The following is a 25,828-nucleotide window of genomic DNA, read 5'->3' as shown; positions in this document are numbered from 1 at the left end:
ATTCTTGGTAAGAATTTCAGTGCCTTCAGTATAGTTTTCAAACAAGCAATCAATAGAGGCTGGAGTCATCTCAGATATTATGAACTATTTGGATAATGATGTTTGAACTGATCTTCAGATAGATGCATGTGTATCATTCCAACGTTTCCTGCTAGCAGTAGGAATTCTTTAGCTAGAAAGCTACCTAGACAGAAAAGTGAGAAGGCTTATTTTTAAGAAATGGGTCCCACTAAAAACAAGACGACTTCCCATCACTGTGCTGACTACTACCCACACGGCTGGAAGGCAGAGTCTTAACTCATTGTGTGTAAGCAGACATTTTTCCAGGGGCTAGAAATTACTAAATTCTGAACGGTTTTCTTGTTTTTTTAAATACCAATTGTGGTTTTAGGCTATGTGAATGACTCTCTGTAAAGTGGTATACAACTCAATATAGTGGTATTCAGACCTTAATAATAGGAATAATTGTCGCTTAGATACTTATTTAGGCCTAGGGAAAATCTTTTAGATATGCACTGCGTGACCCTCTCCAGTGACCTGCTCTCATGCTGTCCTAACATTATAAGGCCACTAAGCCAGAGGGACCACTGTAATCATCTAGTCTGCCTGCCTGCACTAACACAGACCATAGGACTTCCCTGAATTAATTTGTTTGAACTAGAGGAAAAACACTGAACTTGATTTTAAAATAGCCAGTGATGCAGAATCTGGCGCAAACACTGGCATTTTGTTCTAATTGTTAATTATCCCGACTGTTAAAAACTTGTCTTATTTCCAATCTGACTTTGTCTAGCTTCAATTTCCAGCCACTGGATCTTGTTGTACCTTTGTCTGCCACACTGAAGAGACATTTATCAATGTTTGTTCTGCATGTAAGTATCTATAGGCTCAAGGAGCTCAATCACTAAGGGCCTGTTTTTCTTTTTTATTAATCCATTCTTTTTATAAGAAATCTTATAAAAAATTGTTATTGAACTTAAGCAGAGGGAAACTTAGTATATAAACAATTATCAATTGGCCTACAGAACTCCCTAAAGCTGTAGGTCCATCAATGGCTATTAGCCAGGTTGGATAAGGATGCAAAATCAGGGATGCTCTGAGTGTTCCTACCTGTTTGCCAGAAGCTGGAAGTGGATGATGGGATGGATCACTTTGATTACCTATTTTGTTCATTCCTAGAGAAACACCTGTCATTGGCCACAGTCAGAAGATGGACCATTGGTCTGACCCAATATGGCCATTCTTAGGTTCTTATTGGCTAGACATACCAATCATTTTCTTCAACTTTGGAACTGATCACACATTATTGATTTTCTACTCTTCATCCCTTTCTCCTCTTCTTTCCCTTCTGTCTTGCCAGTAGATCATTTCTGTTAGTCTTTATCTCCTATTTAAGTCCAAACTTTTGTTTTCCTTACATTTAAATACGTAAAGTTTTTATTGTCCTATAAAAAAAACCTTTTCATGATATTAAGCTTTTCTCCTCTTGTTTTGCTTATTTTAATATAATTTTGAATTTAATTTTGACTGAAGGGGTTTCTCCTTTCCTTAGTTGAGAACTTTTTTGAATACTACCAGGTTTGATAGTGATGGATGACCCTCTTCCAGTAAACTCAAAAAAATTCCACCATTTTAATGGGGTCAACAGGGCTGACTCAGAATTGCTGGGGCCCAGGTCCCAAGCCCAAGGGCTTCAGGCCTCGGTGCTGGGGCTAAGATTACAGGCCCTATCTGGGGCTGAATCCCGTGGCCTTCAGTTTTGGCCCTCACTCCTGGGGCCCTGTAGTAATTTTTGTTGTCAGAAGGGGTTTGCGGTGCAATGAAGTTTAAGAACTCCTGGTTTAGAATATAATTGCCTGTTGAGATTTTTCTGTTTGTAAGTCTAACTTGCTTCTGTTCTCTTAATTTTTTTATGTATTTTCTGAGACCAACTTTTCTAAAGCAATTTTAATTTTTTTCAGCCTCACTGAGCAATGTTTGATTTTTCTTTTTCTAATTTAGTCTTTGTTAAACTGTCCCTAATCATGGCTTTGAAGGCATCCCATGAAGTCCTTTTAAAATCTGGTCAGCATTGTTTTCCTTAAACAATTGCATAATTTTCTCTATCTTAAACTCTTTTCTGGTCATACAGAAGTGTGGTGATTAATTTTCTTCTTGTTCTAGGTGTCTTAACAGTTTCTAATAAGTAAAACTGGTGCAGGATCTGACAAGGAGATAGAAAATCAGCACAGCAAAGCTGTTTTAAGCTAAATTCTAGAGATGAAAATTGTAACAACTATTGTATATACTTTGTGGGGTATTGAAAAGGAGTAATCTGTCTTCTGGACTGAAATCTCCTGGACTCCCACATCAAGTTAATTCATTACAGAGATTGTCAGTGCCTGATTTTCTATACTTCGTTATACTGCTTTCTGACTCCTTTAACCTTGGGTCCAGAACACAATTATTTTTTTAGTTTCCCCAGTCCCTTCCCCTTTATTTTTCCCCCTGAATCCCTCAAACCTCAAATATACTAAAAACCAAAAAAATCACTAAATTCCTTCCCCCTTCACAATGTGGAGATTTACCAAAGTCCCAGATGGATCTGGCTAACCTGTCCACTCTTCTGGTATGAAGTTCCTCTAGGGTGAACCTCAACATCCACTCCATACAAAACTAGAGTACTGTTTTTATTTTTAATAGGACCAACATCCTGTGGGGAGTTGTACTAACTAAGCCATATTTCTTCTTCTCTTCCCCCTATTTTCATCTTTATTTTAGCACTTGGTTACACCACTCTCTCTCCCCCTCCCCAATCATTTGTAATCCTAGTTTTCATTCCTCATATTCTGGTATTTAAATAATACCCCTATGAGTGGTTCAGAGTATTTCATAAGCAAAGGTGACACTCTGCTTCGTTTCTTAAATCTGAGAAAGATGAGGGAAAGCAATGAGACAGCCTTTTGGATGTCCGTTTCCTTATGAAACTTTTTCTTGACTTTACTGTTCTATTTTTGAGTGATTTCTCTCCTACATTTTATTGCCAGTCTTTATTTTGACTTGATTGTTCAATGTCTGTGTCCTCTTGGGAACAAGATGTCTTCTAATCCTTTAATCATTGTTGTATCTCCTCTGAATCCTCTCCAATTTACCAACACCCTTCTTGAATTGTCTAGAGCTGGACAAATATTCCAGTAGCAGCTGCACCACTGCCAAATATACAAGTAAAATAACCTCACTACTTGTATTCAATATTTAACTGTCAACATCTCCAAGAATTTCACTACTCCTTTGGGGCATTAGCCATCAGCAAGGTAGGAGCGATGACCTATACATCCTGATAAAGGATACCTGATCTGAGGGAAACATTGTGGCATGATCAATAGTTGCTTGTGGCTAACTACCGCCATTATGAAAGACACCGGACTACAGTATGTGGACCTCTGAAGGGAGAACTCTGGATTCAAAGCTATTGCGTCTCCTAGTTTGTTCTTGTGTGGCCAGGGCCGGCTTTAGGCCTATTCTACCAATTCCCCTGAATCGGGCCCCATGCCCAGTGAGAATTCCTTCCCTGGATAGAGGCCCCTCTTTAATTTTTACTCAGCCTGGCGGCACTCTGGGTCTTTGGTGGCACTTCAGCAGTGGGTCCTTCGCTCGCTCTGGGTCTTCGGCGGCGGGTCCTTCGCTTGCTCTAGGTCTTCAGCGGCACTTTGGCGGCTGGTCCATCAGTGCTGCCGAAGACCTGGAGTTAGTGAAGGATCCACCGCCAAAGTGCAGCCGAAGACTTGGAGCACCGCCCGGTGAGTACAAGCCCAATGTGTCTTTTTACATTATTTTTGCAAGTCATCTCTGCGAGGGCCCCGTCGAAACTGTTCGAATTGGGCCCCGCACTTTCTAAAGCTGGCCCTGTGTGTGGCTATCTGAAGATACCTGAAACAAATAGCTCATACTAGTATCTAGCAATGGTACTCCAGTTTTTTTCCTCAGGCTTGCACTGTTTCAGTTAATTACGCTAAGTTGATAACCATTTGTTCGCTGCCTTTGTGGTATATTGCCTGCCTCCCATCCCTATATATTTATAAGGCTCTGGGACTATTGCCTCCAACGTATTTGTCAGGACTCTGCCTCTACCAAAGATTTAATTACTCCCAGTGAATGCTTCCAACAAGTGCTTGCCAAAAGTGTCTCAGAACTTGTTTTTAAAATGAAAAATGTTTTTTACTATATTTTTTGTTAGTTTCTATCTTTATCTAAAGTCTGGTTTTTGTCAAAGCATTTTTGGGGGTTTTCTGATTGAAAAATTTGGTATTTGACACTTTTATCCTGCCAAAAAATTAAATTACCATGTGAGCTTGATCCCATTCTATTTGCAGTGATTTCACTGGTGCTGGGAAAGAGGCATGCATGGGGGACAGGACTGTGAGAACTGAGCGAGGGTTGTACAAATAGTCATACAACGTAGTCCTCTATAAAGCTCATAGTTAGTTACCCTAAACCATGGGTAGGCAACCTATGGCATGCGTGCCAAAGGTGGCATGCAAACTGATTTTCAGTGGCACTCACACTACCCAGGTCCTGGCCACCAGTCCAGGAGGCTCTGCATTTTAATTTTAAATGAAGTTTCTAAAACATTTTAAGAACCTTATTTACTTTACATAAAACAATAGTTTAGTTATATATTATAGACAGAGACCTTCTAAAAACATTAAGATGTATTACTGGCACACGAGACCTTAAATTAGAGTGAATAAATGAAGACTGGGCGCACTACTTCTGAAAGGTTGCTGACTCTTGCCCTAAACTCAACATGTTGGATATAAGGCGCTTTTGGTGATGTAAGCCAGAGCACATCTTTCCATGGTAGGTATGTACCTCCCCCTTGCTTAATTTGTGCCAGGGCTGAGCCTGGGTGTCTTCAGGCTTGCAGTTCATAGCCCCAGTACCATAGGTGGTGTGTATAAGAGGCTGTGGGAGGCCTCCCCCAAAAGGACTAGCCATGGGAGGACAAATGCCTTGGATGCTGTGCAGATCACCTCCTTGTGTAGGCATGCTTGTTTACTGCCTTTGGAGTGCCAGAAATAATGATCCCTAGAAGTGGGGGGAGGGCAGTGAGTGGTGAAGGGCTTCAGGGGAAGAGGCAGAGGGGGGAGGAGCCTGACTATGGCAGCAGTGCGCCCCCCCCCCTCCATTTTTGGGGAACTTCTAGTGGTGAAGCCTTCCCCCACAGATATGTGCCAGCACATCAGGGCTTGCTCTGTCAATTATGAAGGTAAAAAAACCTGTTTGAGCCCCAACAACTGAAAGCACTGGGTGCCTCTGTCTACTTTGTAGGGGGAGCCTGCCTCAGTTTCTCTTCATCCTGTCCCCGTGGTAAATCTTAATTTTTCTCTTGTGGGACTGCTGGTTGTGGACTTGTGGTTGAGGGTGGATTACAGGTACCTGGGCTGAGCAGAAACGCGAAAGGGATTTGGCCGTAGAACCGATAGCGGAGCCAGGGCAAGGGCCGCCACGAGGAGCGCTAGCGGAGAGGGTGGCGTAGGGGAAGGGCCAGTGCGGGCATGCGAGCCCGGGGGCCCATGCTGTTTGCGCACATAGCCACACCCCCGAAGAAGCCACGCCCACATAGTTTGCCGGGTTAGTGTCCCGCAGCCTGCTGCGCTTGCGCAGGGCGCTGCTGCTGCTGTGCTCGAGCTCACGTAGACGCAGCGTGGCCAGCAGCTGTGGGCGTTGCCGCCTCAGCATCCGCGGGCGGAGCGTCGCGGGCCCCGGCCGATATAAAGATTCCGAAGAGACCCAGCGGCTCTTGACTGCGCCACACGGCAGGTCCTAGCGTGTCTACACGCGGCTCGGCGCAGGGAGAGCGGGGCCCAGCAGCTGCCAGCAGCCGCCTTCCCTCAGGTGAGGCGCTCTCCGACCTGCTGCCCCGCCCCCGGGGCGTGAGAGGAGCCGCTGGCGGCCTGACCCCGCCGAGGTGGCCTTTCTGGGGAGTCTCTTCCCTTGGGGCCGGGGCTGCTTATCCCTCGCGCCTGCTCTCGTCAGGAGCCTGCTCCACCTGCGGGCCGGATCCACCGGGTACCGGGAGTACGGGGGCGGGGTGTTAAAAGCGGCGAGAGCTCGCGGGTCTCTCGAGAACCTGTGTGGTCCGGAGCTGCTCCGAGGGTCTTGTCTGGGCCGTGAGCCGCGCTTGCAGATCTCCCTCCGGCCCAGCTGGAAGGGGGTGTCCAGGCAGATGAAGTCACCCACCCACTCCAGGAGCTCCGTCCTCCCGCTGATCTCGAATCTTCTTTCCGTGAAGGAAGCATATTTGCAGCAGATTATTCTGCGTATCGATCGGGTTAAGCACGTGTTTGCTACTTCTGAAAGGGGATCAGATTCTTTCTCTAGTCAAGTGCAGTTATGCAATGGATTATCCGTCTCCTACCTTGTGCCCATTGTCATGGCACCAGAGTGCATATTAGATAGACTTGTTTAAACAAGAATACTGTATCCTGAGGTTACACAAATGGGGTTTCCTTATAGCTCCTGATTTCCAGTCTTTAGCAGACTGAATTGCATTGGGGCAGTTTAAAGCAGTTTCTTTAAATTAGAAGGGGGGAAAAACTTACTGTAATAAGCTTTTGGGCTATTTGTGCATCAGATTCGAGAAATGTTTTTAAGCTGAGCTCTGTAGAGTGATCTCTTTGCAAGTCAGTGGAAAAGATATGAGAATCACGTATTAGTTGTTGCAAGCAAGGATTACATACTATACAAAATTTAGACTTTCTAGTTTATTTTGAAGAGGTGTTTTTCTTTTTTTTTTTTCCTATTTGGAAAGAAATTTGGGGAGACAAAATGTCCATTACGTGAGTGGGGGAGGGGGCTGAGACGTGGCAGTAGCATTCTTTCACTAACCTTTTGCTTACTTTATAAACTTCTGGAAAGAAGTTTTTCATTTCCCCTATTTACAGTTAGTGTTGCATAATATGAATAGAAGAGCATGGAATTTAATCAAAACATACAGATGTGAAAAACCTGACATTGCATAAATCCCATTACTTTCTTCTAATTTTTGGTCACTAGTATTTTTTCAGAGAAAGAGGTTACTCTGAGCTATTTGTGATTTATCAGGAACTTCTCAAAATAAGAACTGCTTAGACTAGAAGTTTAAAGTTGCATCACCCTCTTAGTTATTAGAGACTAAATAGCATTTAAACTGAATTTTGTAGGAACAAAAGTACATCTAAACAAACTTCAGTTATGTAAATATGATGTTAAAAGCAAAATAGAAATGAGATTTAAAATGTAACTAGATTTAATTGTAGCTTATGTTTAAGTGGGAATATGAAATGTAGCTGATTGGGTCAGTAGAAGCTTTGCATACATCATAATTTTTTTTAATCTTGTGGCAAGGAATTTAATTACTAGAGGCTTTGTAATTTATTTTCATGTTTAAGAACCTGAAAAAGACCACTTCATTCATTCTGACCATAACTTTGTAATGCAGTACTTTCCAAACTAGCACTAGGCGTAGGTTACAGAGGCAATTTTTTTCTGCTTGTAAGGCTGGGTCTCTACACTATGACATTTACAACTGCACAGCTCCTGCTTAGCCATTGCTGGTGGGGAAGAGCTCTCCTGCTGGCCTAACTAAACCACCTCCAACAAGCTCGCAGGTATGCCACTATAGCTTAGACACTACTGCGATGGTTCCGTCAACCCGGCTGTGTCTACAGTGGGGGTTAGGTTGGCCTAACAACAATGCACTGGGTGTGAAGTTTTTCACAGCTCTGAGCAATGTATTTAGGTTGACCCAAGTTTTAGGTGTAGACCAGGCTGTAATGTAGGTTGGAGCTAAGGCAGAAGAAGAAATCAGACTAGATCTATGTTCATACAACAGTATTACTAAAAAGGTACAACAATTCAGAAAGTTTGAAGCAAATTTATTGTACTTATACAGCTAAGGATGACTGAGAGAACCTCTGATGTTTGTTGATAGTAAATAAAATGTTTAACAATTTTTTTTTAACTTCCACTTGTGAGCTGGTGGGTGGCCTAATAGGCCTGTGCATTGCTGTGAAGGAGCTCCTGAGTAAGCAGGAAGGGAATACCATTAGTTTGGGGCTGGGAGTCTGTAGAAGCAATGTAGTCAGTCTCAAGGAAATAGTTTGTTCTGTACTGCTTGCTATGAATCCTTTTATCAAATTAGGTCCTGCCTATATATGAGAGATTTCCAGTAGTGTAGTTAAATCAGTGCAAACCCCTGCATAGCTATAATGCACTACATAGCTTTAAAATGGGACTTACACTTGTGTTTATAATTTGATCCTACACTGGATCAAGGTAATTGCAGCACCATAAGCCACGCTCTTAATCCGTGTAGTGTAGCTATGTTTGGGATTTGCATTGATGTAACTACTCTAATATAGACAGGGTGTAAATCTTACTCCTGGGGGAATTCTGTGCCATAAAAATTATGCACACGATATTTTAAAATTCTGCAAATCTTATTCGTCATAACAACACTATATAATCATTCCAGTTTCAGTGATTTTGGTAATTTATTTCAAAATACCTGTTGGCAAGTATGTCTGTAACAAATAAGATGCACACACACAAGGAGCAGAGAGTTAGAAACCCTAAGAAACTGAGTTCCTGTTTCTCTCCCCCCTCCCTCCTCAGAGCCCAGCTTGGGGCTCCCCTGACCCCCCGTCCCAGCACAGATCTCTCACATCCTACCCTTCTAGAGCCCAGGGATCCCCTGATGCTGGTCCTGGGCTTGCACAGAGTTTCCTGTGCGCTGTCACCTCCTTCAGGGCATGCTGGGGACTGCAGCTGCCAAGAACCCTCCAGCTCCCTCGCCCTCCCCTCTGGCACGGTCTTCTATTTGCAAGCTGGGCTCTGCTGGGTCCAGCAGCCCCTAGTGGATGTCAGCAGCTCTGCAGTCCACTTCTGAGGGGCGGGGGAAAGGAAATTCTGCGCACACATCACTAATTTCTGCAAAATTCTGCATTGTGCAGTGGCACAGAATTCCCTCAGGAGTACCTGCAATTCTGCATCCAGCCACGAGGGGGTGTTCTAGAATTGAGATGCACAAGGGGGTGTGAGGGGCTGGGCTGGGAGGGGACATGAATTTTTGTCTGTTACAGACATGCTTGTTGACAGGTTTTTTTAAATAAATTACCAAAATAATTGAAGCTGGCATGATTATGTAGTGTTGTTTTGACAAATAACATTTGCAGAATTTTAAAATATTGTGTGCATAATTCTTAATTTTTTGCCACAGAAGTAGTTGCAGGAAACTTGGCCGCTTTCTCGTCCATGGTGATCCCTCTCAGCCGGTCTCTTACCCAGACTCCTGCACTGGGTCTCTTTGACTCAGCCCTATGGCAGAGTTATGTAACAGTTCAGTTTGCTTCTGGAGTTCAGGACTAAACAAAGGTCTTTTGTCAATTCTGGGCTCAATGCCAATCTGCAAGAGTTTTTTGCTATTCCTATCTTTGACTCCAGTTTCCTTACCTATGTAGGCCCTGGCTCAGGACTCCTCTCCATCAGAGAGACCTTTCTCCTCCACAGTCTCTTTCCAGCTGTTCTTTCAAGGCAAGTTAGGTCAACTTATTACTGTGATGATTCATGCCCAGACTGCCCTCCTTCTGTCAGTAGTGTGTGTCCTCACCAGGAGAGCTCCCACCGACTTAAAAAGGACAGTGCGGTGGGGTGGGTGGGGGTGTGTGTGTGTATGTGCTCCACATGGAGCTCTGTGCCATCGGGAGCCTGGCTGGCCCCTGTGGCTTCCTGCAGGGAATGTAAGCTGCCTTATGTCGACCAAACTCTATGGTGTAGACCAAGCCTCAGTCTACTTTTATGGCTTAGCTCCTCCTCTTTTATCCAGGATGTGGTTAGATCCCCCCTCCCCCCCCCCCCGCACCAAATTCAGAGCATGATTATTTGGGTCCTTTCCCTTGCCTTGCCGATGATGGTAGTTAAGCCCAGTAACACACTGCATCCACACTCAGACTTGTACTGCCTATGAAGCTGAACAATATTGTCTCATAGTTTACTTGTGCTCCCCTGTCTGTCTGTATCGGTGGATTGATTTAAATCAGTGATTTTTAAATAACTGATTTGAATGATGATTTGAATCAGCAAACAGGAACATTGATTTAAAAGCATCAATTTTAATCAAGTTTCGCATTTGTGCTTCTTAGTTTTCCTAAAGAAAGTTGCTCATTGGTCGGTACCATCGTAATGTTGATTTGCAACTAAACATAGCCTTTACACTTGATTTGGTTGTTCGTTTTTGCTAACCGGGAAGATGAACTATAGCTGTACTAATTTATTGAAGCAATTATGTAGTTAGTTGATATTTTTATTTGTGATTTGTGTCATGCTCTACTTCAATGGCAATTCAATTAAATGCACAAACCCAATATTTTAATTTAAAAAAAAATAAATTACTTTAAGCGTGCTGGATATTTAAGGAAAAATAATTAATGTTTTGCATTAAAAACTAATTTATTGACACAGACATGATGCGCCTCCTGTTGATCTGTCTTGAGAACTGCTGATCAGAGGCTATTCTTTTGCTCTTTACGTGTATGACTGTTCTAGATTTATGGGAATACATGTCCTGATTGTAAGCATTTTCTGCACATGTTTTCGCGTGGCACTATATCAGTAGTAAGACCAGGGTTGTGAGTTCAGTCCTTGAGGGGGCCATTTAAGGATTTGGGGATTGGTCCTGCTTTGAGCAGGAGGATGAACTAGATGATCTCTTGAGATCCCTTCCAACCCTAATATTCTATGATTCTAAATAAACTACTACTTGTTAGGGAATTGAAGGGATTGTTTTTTGTCACCATGTCCTTCCTGATTTTAGAACTAATATATTCCATCCTCTCCTAGTTTTTATTCATAGATTGGAAAAGGAAAACAAACTTTCCTGCTTTTTCAGTTTTTCTTAACTTCTGAATGAATTAGTCATTGCACTGAGATAGTTGAATAAACTGAAATGAAAATCTGGTTTAGCATTGTGGCAAACTGATTCCAGGTGCTTAGTCAGTGGCTTCTACCAGTTCAGTGTTCTGACTTTCTTTAAAACAAGGCAGAAAAAATGTACTGTTCAATATTTTTTATTTTATTTGAATGCTTTTAATATAATAAATTTAGATATTAACAACTGTCAGTTTTAAATTTACTTTTAAATAGCTTTAAAATCCCTGTATTTAATTTAAATCAGATTTAAAACTCTTTATCCATCCTGGTCTGTATCTTATTTCTTGTCAGAATTAGACTGTAAGTCCCTTGGGGAGGGACCAACTTTTTGTTCTGTGTTTGTACAGTGCGTTGCACAATGGGATCATAGCCTGTGACTAGAGCCACTAGGTAGGTGCTACAGTAATCAAATGATAAATAACAAGAGGTATGAATTAAAACTGATTTTAGTTATTTTTGTGCAAGTCTGTGTGTAAACATTTTCTTTTTCAAAATTGGACATAGCTAGAGTTGATTTTAGGTAAAGTTGGTAACTGACCAACTTTAACTAAAATAGATTTAGCTACTTTCATTCCAAAATAGCATCTGTCCATACTTGCACAGAAATAACCAAATTGGTTTTAATCCACACTCCTTATTTCAGTATAATTTTGTGTGTAGATGAGCCCAAAGTAGAGATGAAAAGGATTTTTGTTTTTAAAAAACAAAACCAAAAAACCCCAAACCCTCATCTTTTCATAGAATCATAGAACTGAAAGGGACCTCAAGAGGTCATCTAGTCCAGTGCCCTGCACTCAAGGCAGGACTGAGTATTATCTAGAGCAGGGGTCGGCAACCTGTGGCACGTGAGACAATTTTTAATGGCATGCAGCTGCCTGCTGGGATGCCGCATACTATTAAAAATCCTGCCGACACGGCAAGCTGCAGGGTCCGCGCTCCCGGGCTGGTGCATCCTGCTGAGCGCAGCAAGCTGCCTGCCCCTCCCCTGCCTTCCCCACTTCCCCGGAGCCCTGCCCCTGCGCTCCCGTGGGGCAGCATTTGGCTCCGTGGGGAGGGAGACACTCCCCGCTCATCCGGAGCCCTGCCACCATGTGTGCAGCCCAGCCCCACCCCTCAGAGCGCTGTGCTGAAGGGGGAAGTCAGGGAGCATGGGACGGATGGGGCATGGGAGTCCCAGGGTCTGTTAGGGTGGATAGGGGTCAGGGCAGTCGGGACAGGGAGCAAGGAGGGTTCTGGAGGGGCAGTTAGAGTGTGGGGGAGTCTCTGGAGGGAGTGATCAGGGGACAAGGAGCTGGGGGGGTTGGATGAGTCAGGAGTTCGGGGGGGCTATCAGGAGGCAGGGGTGTGGAGAGGGGTTGGGGTAGGCAGGGAGCGGGGGAAGGATTGTATGGGTCCAGAGTTCCCGGGGTCCTGTCAGAGGGCGGGGAGTGGTTAGATAGGCATGGGAGTCCCAGGGGTCTTTCTGGGTGCAGGGGTGTGGATAAGGGGTGGGGCAGTCAGGGGACAGGTAGGGGTTAGGAGGCCAGTCACCCAGCCCTCTGCCCGACCCCCCCCGCCACACTCTCCACTCTCACTCACTCACACACACACGCCCTTCTGTCCTGTAGCCCTGGCACCCCCACCTCCACACACACACCCCAGGGCTGTCCTCCCCGAGCCCGTACTACCCAGCCCTCTGACTCCTTCACCCTCCCCATGACCCCAGCCCTAGTCTGCACCCTACACATACCCCAGCCCTTCATCCCTGACACCTGCCCCCCCCATTGCCCCACCCTCTGCCTGACTCTTGCATCCCCCCTTCACATCCCAGCCTCCCCATGCACTGGCACTCCCCACCCCACCCTGAGCACCAACTGGAGCTCCTGCAGCACCTACTCACATCCCACCTTGCACCCTCGCATCAAATGGAGCCGATCCCAGGTAAGCTGCCCCACACCTGAACTTCCCTGCCCACACCCTGAGCCCACTCCCTCATTCTAGCTCCTGGCCAGGCCCTTCACCCCAGCCCTGTGGTCGTTGCATCCCACCCTCAGCTCAGTGCAGAGAGAGGAAGAGAATGGGCCAGAACCAGGGAGAAGGTAGGTTACCCACTGTATGTGGGCAGGGCCGGGACCCCAGACTGGGAGCGGGCTGAGTGGGTCCAGCAGCCGGGATCCCGGCTGGCAGGAGCCGGCGGATGGAACCCCTGAGTGGCAGTGGGCTGAGCTGCTTAGTCCGCTGCTGGTCTGGGGTCCTGGCTGCTGGCCCCGCACAGCCTGCTGCCGGTCTCGGGTTCTGGCTGCTGGACCCTTGCCAGCCGGGGTCCCGGCCGCAGGCCCTGCTCAGCCCACTGCCGGCCTAGGTGACCAGAACCCCAGACCAGCAGTAGGCTGAGCAGGCCGGTGGCGTAAGATCAACACTTTAATTTAATTTTAAATGAAGTTTCTTAAACATTTTGAAAACCTTGTTTGTTTTACAATACAACACTAGTTTAGTTATATAATATATAGACTAGTAGAGAGACTTCCTAAAAAAACGTATTACTGGCACGCGAAACCTTAAATTAGAGTGAATAAATGAAGACTCGGCACACCACTTCTGAAAGGTTGCCAACCCTTGATCTAGAGCATCCCTGACAGGTATTTGTCCAGCCTGCTCTTAAAAATCCCCAATGGTGGAGATTCTACAACCTCCCTATGCAATTTATTCTAGAGCTTAACCACTCTGATAGTTAGGAAGTTTTTTTCCTAATGTCCAACCTAAATCGCCCTTGCTGCAATTGAAGCCCACTGCTCCTTGTCCTATACTTGGAGGTTAAGAACAATTTTTCTCCCTACTACTTGTAACAACCTTTTATGTACTTGTTATCATGTTCCCCCTTAGTCTTCCCTTCTCTGGACTAAACAAACCCAATTTTTTCAGTCATCCCTCATAAGTCATGTTTTCTACACCTTTTAATCATTTTTGTTGCTCTTCTCTGGACTTTCTCCAATTTGTCAACATCTTTCCTGAAATGTAGCACCCAGAACTGGACACAATACTTCCCGTTGAGGCCTAATCAGTTCAGAGTATTGGAGAAGAATTACTTCTCGTGTCTGGTTAACAATACTCCTGCTAATACATCCCAGAATATGTTTTTGTTTTTGTTTTGTTTTGTTTTGTTTTTTGGCAACAGTGTTACACTGTTGACTCATATTTAGCTTGCGATCCACTATGACCCCCAGATCCCTTTCCGCAGTACTCCTTCATAGGCAGTCATTTCCCATTTTATATGTGTACAACTGATTGTTCCGTCCTAAGTGGAGTACTTTGCATTTGTCCGTATTGAATTTCATCATCCTATTTGCTTCAAACCATTTCTCCAATTAGTCCAAATCCTATCTTCCAAAGCACTTGCAACTGCTCCCAGCTTGGTATTGTCTGCAGACTTTGTGTACTCTATATGCCATTGTCTAGATCATTGAAGATATTGAACAGAACTGGACCAAGAACCGATCCCAGTGGGATCTCACTCATGTCCTTGCAGCATAACTGTGAACAACTGATAACTACTCTCTGGGAATGCTTTACGAACCAGTTATGCACCCACCTTATAGTAGCTCCATCTAGGCTGTATTTCTCTAGTTTGTCTTGCATAACCTTCTCATAGACAATATCAAAAGCCTTACCAAAGTCAAGATATACCACATCTTCTGCTCCCTACGCCCCCTTCCACAAGGTTTGTTGTTCTGTCAAAAAAAACCCCATCAGGTTGGTTTGACATGATGTGTTCTAGACAAATCCATGCTGACTTTTACTTATCACCTCATTATCTAGGTGTTTGCAAATTGATTTCTTAATTATTTGCACCATTATCTTTCTGGGTACATAAATTAAGCTGACTGGTCTGTAATTCCCCAAGTTGTCCTTATTTCCCTTTTTATAGATGGTCACTATATTTGCCCTTTTCCAGTCTTCTGGAATTTCTCCCATCTTCCATGACTTTTCAAAGATAATTGCTAATAGCACAGATATCAGCTCAGTCAGCTCCTTGAGTATTTTAGGATGCATTTCATTAGGCCCTGGTGATTTGAAGACATCTAACTTGTCTAATATTTGACTTGTTCTTTCCCTATTTTAGACTTTGATCCTATCTCACTTTCACTGGCATTCACTGTTAGATGTCCAATCTCCACCAACCTTCTTGGTGAAAACCGAAACAAAAGTCATTAAGCACCTCTATTTCCACATTTTCTGTTATTGCCTTCCCCCCCTCATTGAATAACGGGCCTACTCTGTCCTTCGTCTTCCTCTTGCTTCTAACGTATTTGTAGAATGTTGTTACACTTTGTCTCTAGCTAGTTTGATTTCATTTTGTGCTTTGACCTTTCTAATTTTCTCCCTACATATTTGTGGTGTTTTGTTTATATTCATCCTTTGTAATTTGACCGAGTTTCCTCATTTTGTAGGACTCTTTTTGGCATTTTAGATCGTTGAAAATCTTTTGGTCTCTTGCCATTCTTTCTGTCTTTCCTACACAGTGGGGTAGTTTGCTCTTGTGCCCTTAATAATGTCTCTTTGAAAAACTGCCAACTGTCTTCAATTGTTTTTCCCCTTAGACTTGCTTCCCATGGGATTTTAACTTCTTAAACTCTTGAGCTTCCTAAAGTCTGCCTTCTTGAAATCCATTGTCTTTATTGTGCTGTTCTCCCTCCTATCAGTCCTTAGAATTGTGATCACTTTCACCCAAGTTGCCTTCCACTTTCAAATTCTCAGCCAGTTCCTCATTTGTCAAAATCAAATCTAGAACAGTCTCCACCTTCCGAAATAAAAACATTGTCTCCAATACATTCCAAGAACTTGTTGGGTAATCTGTGCCCTGCTGTGTTTTCCCAACAGATATCTAGGTAGTTGAAGTCCCCCATCACCACCAGGTCTTGTTCTTTGGATGATTTTGTTTAAAAAAAGCCTCATCCACCTCTTCTTCCTGGTTTGATGGGAGACCCTTTTATCCTTACCCAGAGACTTTCACCAAGTCTCTTATTTATCTCAGCCTCAGTCCAAGTGTATACATTTTTAATATATAAGGCAACACCGCCTCTCTTTTTTCCCTGCCTGTCCTTCCTGACCAAGCTGTACCTTTCTGTAACAATATTCCAGTCGTGCATTATCGCACCAAGTTTCCATGATGCCAACTATGTCATAATTGTGTTTATTTACTAGCCTTTCAAGTTCTTCCTGCTTATTCCCCATACTTCTTGCATTAGTATACAGACATCTAAGATACTGATTAGATTTCCCACCCCTAGTTCTGTCTTCTCTCATTTCTGCTATAACAGCCCATGCTCCCCCCAGATTTTGATCCTTTTAACACTTTCAGTGATAAACATTTACTTAATGTCTGACAAAGATTGAACACCTTAATTTCTTTAGTTAAAATATTAAGAGCCCCTTGAGAAATCTCATCATACGTCCCAGTTGTTTGAGAAAACCAGAGATCAGACTTCATCTTGCTATTTCCAAGGTAAAAAGCAGCCAGAAAATGTTTGTGCCACATCTTCTTTATACACCATAAACTGTCAAAACCTAATTTAAAATAAACAACAAACTGGGGGGGGGGGGGAGGAAACCTTTTGCTAGTCACTTTTAAAGAGTGAACTCAGTTACAAATGTGTCATTAAAGAGAATGTCCTAAACAATTTCTAATTAAGAAAAAAAAGTGTGTAGGAGAGGGGACATATTTACCCATTTATGTTCTGGTCATTTGCCTCTGTGTGAAATGTAGATATTTAAATTAGTCATCTTAGTACAGCTCTTTAATATTTCAGAGTTCAGATAACTGGTTTTTAGAACTTCTGTACTAAGATTGTCATGTGATATTTATTGGCTTATGATTTTCACTGTTTGTCTGAAAATTCACACTTCCAAGTTTATAATTGTCTAGTGGCATACAGTAGTTTATGGAACCCTACTGCCTTTAGGGATTCTACTAGTAAAGGATTATTCTTCTGTCTGAACAGCTTCTTGTCTATCATTTCCCATCTCGACCTCAGTGTTTTCCTTAGCAGTTCTAAAGCTTGTCTCCATTCTCTTGAGCATTCCTTTATAGGTTATGTCCAAGTATGTTGTGTAATTTGAATTTAGCTATTTGCAGGAAGGGGAGGGATTCCCAGTTTCAGTGTTCACAAATATTAGAGTTCCTTCTCATTTGACTTGTTCCTCTTTAGCCTCTTCATATCAGGAAAGTTCACTGGATTTAGATTTATTACTATTTTAAATAGCTGATTCTCAGCCTTCAGATGCTGAACAGCCAATGTAAGAATATCATACTGTATTGTTGAAGTCCTGAATTTGATGTCAGAAAAATTTTGCAGCATGACGTGTCAGAGTGACCTAGTGGTTAGGCATTAGCTTGGCACGTGGAAGAGCCAGGTTCAATTCCTTGCTCTGTTACAGACTTCCTGTATGATCTTCACTTAATATTTGGCCATAAAGTTATTCTATAGCAGTGGTTCTCAATGTGTGGAGGGCAGAGGAACATTTTTATTTAGGGCTGGGGTCAGCCCCTATGTGGGGACAAGGAGGGAGTACCCCCAGTCCTGCTCCACCCTCGCTCCTTTTCGTCCCCCAGACCAGCTCAGAGCTGCAACTGGAATCAATTTTCCCCCTAGTCCGGCCCCAGCCCAGCTCTGCCCTCATTTCTTGTCCATCCTCAGACCAGTTCCGCCCCAAGCTCTGCTGCTGAGGAAGCCTTGGCTGTGCTGTAATGGAGGGGGGGCGTAGACCGATTCCGTTACTGGTAAAGGGGAGTAGGGGCATGACTGGAAAAGTTTGAGCACCATTAGAGTAAGATAGGACATGAATTTTAAAGCAGACCAGCTATACTAGAAACTACGTGTGTAGACAGACTTTCTGCCTAGCTAGCTAAAATGGTGCTATCACTTTTCCTACCACATGGGGGTATTGTGAGGATAAATACAGTGATGCGGGCTAAATAAGTACCTTATTGCACATCTTCAAAGATTCAACACTGATTGAGTGAAAAGCATTATTTGACTTCCAGTAAGCAAAAAATTAACTCCAGCTTCATCTCTCTCTCAAAGGTGTTAGGAAAGTGGAGGCCTGATCAGGTGCTCCAAAGAAAATATTATTAAAAACAGTTGAGTGATCAGATGGAAGAGGATTTTGTGGAATTCTGTCTCTTCCCAACAGTTATTACAAGCTAAGGTTTAATCCAAGTTTGGAAAAGCAGGAAGTGTTTAACTGGCCACGTTTTTCTTAGTTTCTTTTAATTTGGGCACACTGAGGGTCAAAAATGAAGTCTTGGATAAAAATTTCACTTGGTGAAAGACTTTTATCTTGTTGCTGAAAAAGCCGACCCTCTGTTGGCACATTGTTTATGGTCTTATATGTAGCCCAGCTTCCTAAACTTTTGCATCTGTGTTTAAAATGGATCAGATTGTGTTACTATATAACTAGCAGGGTGTGGATACCAGAACTGATGTGTTGCAGTTGGATCCTTGCTTATAAGACCACACTTACCACAATAATATATATTTTGGGAAACCAGTTGCTGAAGAATTACATGATTGAAAGAACTTCAAAATTAAAGTTCTGGTACCCTACTAATCTACGTTCTGAGATGTATGTTTGGTAACCATTAATTCAGTTAGAGAAATTAGGGATTTCTTTGCACAAACCTCCCTAGTTGAGATGCTTCAAGAAGTGAAGAGCTCCCTCCCACTACTATGCTGTATTTTCTACCAGTATATTTAGTAAAGCTGCACAGTATAACTGACGAAATGCTGAACCCTGATTATCAGGTTAGATAATTCATGATTTTCTGACATAGTCCTCTGGGGAGATCTGAATAGCAGTTTTGTGCATTATGCCTTTTTAAAGCACACCTACATTTTTAACAGAAGGAACTAAGCAGCATGCTGGGAGCTTAACAGGCCACAGGACAAGTTAAACAAGGTATGAATAATTGGCATGGCATTATGTTAGTATGCCTGTAGCAGCTTTAATTTTACTTTGTTCACAGGGTCACTTACTTTCTTCTTTACTCTTCCACTGAAATTTTATGCACAATTACTCTGACAGTAACTCTTGCAATCTCCCATCAGTCTGTAGAGCACAAAGAGTGAATATTTATAGAATTCCTTTTTAAAAAGATGTAATACTCTTGTGTTTGGGAAGAGAAATGCAGACCCAGGTGTGGTATCTATTCCTTAAAAACAAAAACCCACACCGATATTCCTCTCGGAGCAGTACTTACTGTTCTAAAGAAAATCTGTTTGCTTACAGAGGATGCCTTGTGGTCTTGACATAGTTGCTATCTTAGTTGGAGCTGTTTTAGAGGAGAAAACTGTAGAACTGTCTGGAATTTATATTGCAAGTCATTCAATTTTCTTCTAAGTTTCAAATGGCAAGGAGGAGAAAAGTCAAGTTTCTATTCAACTTTTTTTTGATAGTATGCCATTTGCTCTGTGTGTGTGCGTGCATGCATGTATATTTCCAACTATACACACACCAAGACATTTTGAAGAAGGTTTATTTTTCTTTGACCTAACATTTTAAAGTATCCTCTGATATTCCTGGGGAACAAGAGGAAGAAGTAGGTGGAATTGTGGTTGGCTTTACAATCCTAATGCAAGTAGTATATAGAAGGAATGGAAGAAGTGGAGACAAAACATGATTTTTGAATGCTTTAAACCATATATAACTTACAGGTTTTATAAGTAAAATATTTTTCTCTGAATATTTGAGCTCTAGCAGGGATGAAAGCCTTCTGGGATGGTAATAGAAGTTGTTGGAGGATTCAGAACTCTCTGCAGCTGCTGGGAAAGACTCCATCTAGGCAATGAAAAGAGTGTGGGATGGTTGAGAGTGAGGGTTTGAAGGGAGTGCAGCTGGGGCCAGAAGCTTTCTTGGGGATTGCCATGCTGTTAGAAGGAGCTGTGAGATAAGGTGAAGAGGGAAAACTTGGATGCTAGAGTACATCAGTCTGGTAGTTTCTAAGATCTCATTGTGATATTGTTTGAGATTGTGGAAGAATTTCAGCTCATGTGCACGGCATAAGAGAGACATCTGATCCTTTCCAATAAATTGTTTGAAGTAGATAACTTACAAAAAGCTCTGTTCTTGCATTTTGCTGAATATACAGTGTAATGATAGTTCATTGTATCCCAAGTACTGATAACTCAGTTAGCAAATATTTATAGTGTAGTAGAATTGTTTGTGCTTTGTAGTCAATGCACAGGTTTATTTGCTTGCTTCAGTTGAATGTGTGGGAGGTACTGAAGTTTCTTGGAAATAAAATATGACATTCAGCAGTCAAATTAAGGCAGAGGTGGGCAAACTGTGGCCCACAGGATGTCCTGCCCAGCCCTTGAGCTTCAGGCTGTAGAGGCTTGCTCCTGGCTCATCCCCTGCTGTCCCCTCTCCCCCACAGCCACACCGCCACGTGAGCAGCTGTCTGGGTAGTGGGGTTGCTTGCTCCTTTTGAGCAGAGCAGCAGTGTGTCTGGCTCCGGCCAGGTGGTCCGGCTGCCAGACATGCTGTTCTGAGTGGTATGATAAGGAGGCCGGGGCTGGGGAGTCCCAGGGGACAGGGGGTGGTTGGGATTGGGTGGAGGTTCTGGGGGGCTGTTGGGATGGGGACCGGAGGGAGTTCGGGTTGGATAGGCGTGGGGACCTGGGGAGCCTGTTAAGGGGTGGGAGTGTGGAGAGGGGTCAGAGCAGTCAGGGGACTGGGAGCAGGGGGGCTGGATGGCGGGGGGTGTGTGTCCCAGAAGGAGGCAGTTAAGGGACAAGGAGCGAGAGGGGTTGGATGGGTTAGGGTTTTTTGAGGGGGGCAGTCAGGGGTGGGAAGTGGGAGGGAGTGGATAGGGGGCAGGAGCCAGGCACAGGCCTCCATTCCTGGCCCTCCATACAGTTTTCCAACCCCAATGTGGCCCTCGGGCCAAAACATTCGCCCACCCTACATTAAGGGTATGTTTACACTGCAGCCGAGAATGGCTCCCAGTCTTGCTAGACTTCTGCTAGCTCTGTTTGAGCCAGCATGCTAAAATAGATGTTGCTGCACGGGCAGTGGCTTGGGCTAGGTGCCCAAGTCCGAATCTGACTGCATGGGTGGCTAGCCTGAATCAGCATTTGTGTAGCAGCATCCACACTGCTATTTTCATGCTAACTGTGAGCTGGCAGACTAAATCTGTCTGCCTGGGCTGCATGGCATGTTCCTAGCTACAGTACAAATGTACCCTCACAGTCCAGGCAGTCTTTCTCCTCTGAAGACTTTCTTTTGGCACCTTAAGGGTTCCAAGTATGTGCATGCAGCTTCCTTTGAATAAAGGAGAGCGGAACTGGGTCATTTGGGGAGCATATTAATTTCTGATGTAACTAATTTCATCTGGTCCAGGAGAATTACACTCTGGTAACTTCAGACCAGGTGTAATTTCCATTTTACTCCCCAGGCTCAGTTCACTGTTTCTCATAGAAGGTTGTGTACTTGCTGCAAGTTGGTTAGAGGACAAGTGTTTAATATAATATGTGGAGAGATACCTCTCTCGTAGAACTGGAAGGGAGCCCGAAAGGTCAAGTCCAGCCCTCTACCTTCACTAGCAGGGCCAGGTACTGACTTTTGCCCCAGATCCCCAAGTGACCACCTCAAGGATTGAACTCTCAGCGCTGGGTTTAGTAGGCCAATGCTCAAACCACTGAGCTATTCCTCTTCCCACACAGTGACAGTTCATACTAATGCTTATTCTTGTTAGCAGAGCCAACTGGTGTTTGGGTGAATATAATTCAGTTTTTTTATTTGTTTGTTTTTTGGTTTGGCCAATTAAGTGAAAAATTAGGGAAATTACTCATTTTGAAAAGTGCTCAATTTATCAGCAAATCAGAAAAGTCCATTTCAGTTGTTTTTAAGGCCCAGCTTCAGAGAGACAAGGTGGGTGAGGTAATATCAGTTATTGGACCTACTTCTGTTGAGTGAGACAAGCTTTCCAGCTTTCACACAACTCTTCTGATCTATAGAGTCATTCTCTTCCCCTCCGCCTCCCCCGGGAAGCTGGCCCTAAAATCTTTTTCCTAGATGAAGCTAATGGAGTCAGATTTGTGAATACTTTTGAGTTGATCGAAACTGTGGTTTTTCAACAAATCTGTTTGTCTGAATTTTTTTCCCAGCTCTAGTAGAAATGTCAACAGTTCTAGCCCCCAAATCTCATAGATCCATGTAGATCTCAGGTGCTCTACAGGAGATCAGGGTCTGGAGTCCCCATGCTGCTCTGGTGCCACTGGGGTCCTCAGTAGCTATCCAGTAGTTTCTGATAGCTCACTATTGCCTGTGCTGCCTCTACTGTTGCTGTCAGCTGCTCTGGGCTTCTGGGTTTTTTAGTGGTGGTCCTACTGGATACTGAAAGATGAGGACAACACACATTCTCTTTCCCCAAGCCATCTCCTGTTCTCTCCTGAGCTGAACCCACAAAAGTTATAGGGAGAAAATTCTAGGCTCTGAAAGTCTGGGACTTCTATAGCCTTTCAAACTTTCCCAACAGTTCATGGGAGGAAATACCAGTTACTCACTACAGGCTTTTCTATAGGCTACTGTATCATCTGGCTTATAAGTAGTACATTTCTGAAGGCATACAGTATAGATGTTATGATGGTGAACCAATGATTTTGTCAGTGTGGGATCTCTTGCGATCTCAGGTTTATTCCATAGGGATTTGTTTTACTGGCTCAGTGGAAAACAGATATTTTGTATTTACACTGGGAAAAATCAACTTTGATCCAATATATTGTGATTTGTTTTTGATTGCTCATGGTCTAGCTCTGTGTTTTTGACAATGAATTTTTTTAATGGATTATGGTGGCATTGCCTTCAACATTGCTGAGACTTTTTAGAGGCAAAGACTGCTTTATGAAAACATGCCTCCTTGGTGTGTCTTTCTCCATTTTACTGTATAACGGAGCAATACAAGTACGTGCTGTTTGCAGAATGTTGTCAGTCCTTTGGGAAGATTTCCACTTCTTGGAGTACTGCAGCCTGGAGGGAAATAATTCCAAAAGGGTAATGTGTTAATAGGGGGAGAAATTGTTTAATAGAACTGTGACCTCTTACAAACTTCAGGTGAAATGGTGTGAATAAACAGCTTTATCTGAAGTGGGGGTAAAAGCTGGCTAAATGCTGTGGTGTATAAAAGCCTGTTAATCGCTGTATTTCTCTTGTAGGTGTGTGCTGAAGCAACAGCTATTGAACTATGGCATCCGTAAAGGTTTGGTGTATTTTAGTTCTGAGCTTTCTGCTGCCTCATTCTTATGCCCATATGGACTTCTTCACTTCAATTGGTGAGATTTGCTTTTGTATGTACAGTGAATAACTGCAGAGTTCTGTCCAACTTTCAGAACTGACTCTGCAGTGATGTGATTTAAAGATGAAGCTGTGTGCTCTATTGATTAGCATAGTTCTAAATTTTAAGTGCCCTGTTTGCTTTTTTATCTTTTTGAGGGAAAATTTTTATTCTAATCAATTCTTCTTAAAATGACAAGAGAACAGGATACACGTTCATTGTATACTGTTACAGATATTGGATTCAAAATCATAGTTTGTACTGAGAGCTAATTTTTGTGAATTGAGTAAATGAAATAACTCTTGATTAGGACACACAATTCCAGCATTTCAGGATCCCATCTTTATCCCCCTCAATATTTTAATGTTGTATGAGCATTTGTTAAACTAGTATTTACTCTAGGGTTAAGTGGTTCAGCTGCCTGTTTGCTGTATTTCCTGTAGGATTTACTGCTTTATGAATTTGTAGCTGAGAAACAATCGGTCAGTGCAAGCAAAGCAATTTAAACAAATGCTACTCTGTGTAGCTCCATAATTAATTCTTGCCATATTTGCTGTGTGCCAGATGTACTTGAATAAGAGGTTACTCCTTCGCAGCCTTTATTCTCTTCTAAATGAGTCCTGAATTAGTCATAATGCTAAATTTGTGACACTGCATTTACTTCCATGGCAACAAGCTATGTCAAACACAGGATTGTCTCTCTACTGCAAGTTCTGTCAAAGGGAGAGAAATCTTATTTGAACGCCTCTTCATGGATAATAAGAACAAAACAGAATGGCTGGCCAAGTAAACACCACCTTGAATGTTTTCTTTTTTGCATGCCCAAGTTTGTTCTAATGGGAAATCTCTCTAAATCAGTGTTTCTCAACCTTCTTGATACCAGGGACTGGCTTTCTGCCTTCCTAAGGGTGTCAGGGACCAGACACTGGACTGGTGGTTGAGAAACACTGCTCTAAATTAGGAGGAGCAGGAGAGCTAATAGTTGAAATCATTGCTTCCTCTCTAGGCCACATGACAGACTTAATTAACACAGAAAAAGACCTGGTGACATCACTGAAAGATTATATCAAGGCAGAAGAGAACAAGCTGGAACAGATCAAAAAGTAAGCAGCTGGTTTCAAAACACTAATTTTTTTATTGTGACCCCACCTTCGTGTACAAGAAGGTTCCTGAAGGCTGAACAGGAATTTATTGCTTATGGGGATACAAATTAATTTGTAATTTCTGCAAGATTTTTGTCCTAAATGAATGTCTCTTTTGTGAGTTGTCATTTTGTTATATTAATTTTATGATGGTGAGTCTGACTTCTGTATTGAGAAATTTTGATTTCTCTTGGCAGGATTCCCAGGTCAGTTTAGTTCTTCCAAAAAAATGCCTGCTGATAGGAAATAAACAAATCAAAAGTGTATGTGTTAGAGAAAACATAATGATGTGCTGTAGCTTTAAAGTTTTAATATATATTATGGTGGCTGCAGTGTGGGTAAGCTGTAACTAGTCCAATAGGCCTCCCAAATGACTTCTAGTAAGTCATTACAAAAACACCCCATGCCATCATCTCTTCTGCATTCCATACCTTTTAAGAAAAGCTGAGTTAGTTTCAGATTTTTTATTTTAAAGTGTGTCAATTACCATTTTGTCCAACAGTAAAGATTTTAGGGGGAAGGCCCAATATCTCAAAATGTACCAGGGTTGGGGATGGGGGGAGGAAACTTGTCCCACTGGAAAGGGGAATTCCTAACTTTCAAATGACTTTTCTATGTAACATAGTCTCTTTGTAGCCTAGCCATGGTGGGTTATGAGATTTATGACCTTTCAACCTGTCAGTGGTCCAAAAGATTACTGCCTGTATTACATCTTGGAGCAATGTAACTTAAAGAAGGAAACTTTTATGTTCAGCTATATTTATTTACTTATTTTTGAGCCTTCACAAAATACATCTATTTGAAGTCGTACATAGGTTTGAAATGTTAGAAGTAGGCTACACAGCCACAAATTAGTTTCATCTGCTCAGCAATTGCTATCAAAGGTGTGTAAGTGGAACTTTATCACATAAGCATCATTTACCGCATGTGTATTTTATACAGACATGTACATCAGCAGGTTAAAAACCAAAGAATTCAAAGTGAAAACAAAAACTTCCTGTCTTTAAAACTTGCTGGACACTATTCTACAGCTGTAGGGAATGAATGCATTCCATTGGCTCCTGAAGTGGGGGGGTGGGAAGGGCCCATTAATCTGTGGGTGTATTATGGTTGGGTTTATATCGTATGGAAGCTTATTAGGAACAAAGTCTTGGCTTCAGCCTCTGGTCTTATGGTTGTAAAGATGGTTTGTAGCCACTTATTAACTTTTTAAAATGGTCATATAATAGTAAAAATTCAATTCAGTGAAATCGTATTACCAGGCTTTTTTGTGTTAACATGTTGTTGTTAAAAGCTGGAAGCATTAGACAGAGCAGCCTGCTCAGTCCCTGGCCATGAAGAAGAGCACAGTGCTTGTTGTTAATCCTGTAATGACTGGCAAATAGCACTAGCACTTCCAGGAGGGAGCCATGTCCAACTGAAGGGC

At 42.9% G+C, this 25,828-nt stretch overlaps 1 protein-coding gene across 8 annotated transcripts in view; it reads left to right on the top strand.

Moving 5' to 3' along the window:
- Nucleotides 1–5,616: 5,616 nt before the first annotated feature.
- P4HA1 (prolyl 4-hydroxylase subunit alpha 1) overlaps nt 5,617–25,828 on the top strand; it is a 71,086-nt gene continuing 50,874 nt past the window's right edge. For 3 of the 8 annotated variants that reach the window (XM_075072631.1, XM_032765857.2, XM_075072630.1), the window contains exons 1-3: nt 5,637–5,877; nt 23,142–23,258; nt 24,267–24,363. In XM_075072631.1, the coding sequence (XP_074928732.1) occupies nt 23,171–23,258; nt 24,267–24,363 (185 nt within the window). In that variant the 5' untranslated portion in view covers nt 5,637–5,877; nt 23,142–23,170. Of the gene's footprint in view, nt 5,878–7,315; nt 7,632–9,482; nt 9,556–23,141; nt 23,259–24,266; nt 24,364–25,828 lie in introns of those variants that run through there. The other 5 variants (XM_032765856.2, XM_032765858.2, XM_032765853.2 and 2 more) reach the window with 5 other exon arrangements.

This window comes from Chelonoidis abingdonii, chromosome 15 (genome assembly GCF_003597395.2).
Source record: "Chelonoidis abingdonii isolate Lonesome George chromosome 15, CheloAbing_2.0, whole genome shotgun sequence".
Classification (NCBI taxonomy): Eukaryota; Metazoa; Chordata; order Testudines; family Testudinidae; genus Chelonoidis; species Chelonoidis abingdonii.
This window is presented reverse-complemented; position numbering and strand designations above follow the sequence as displayed.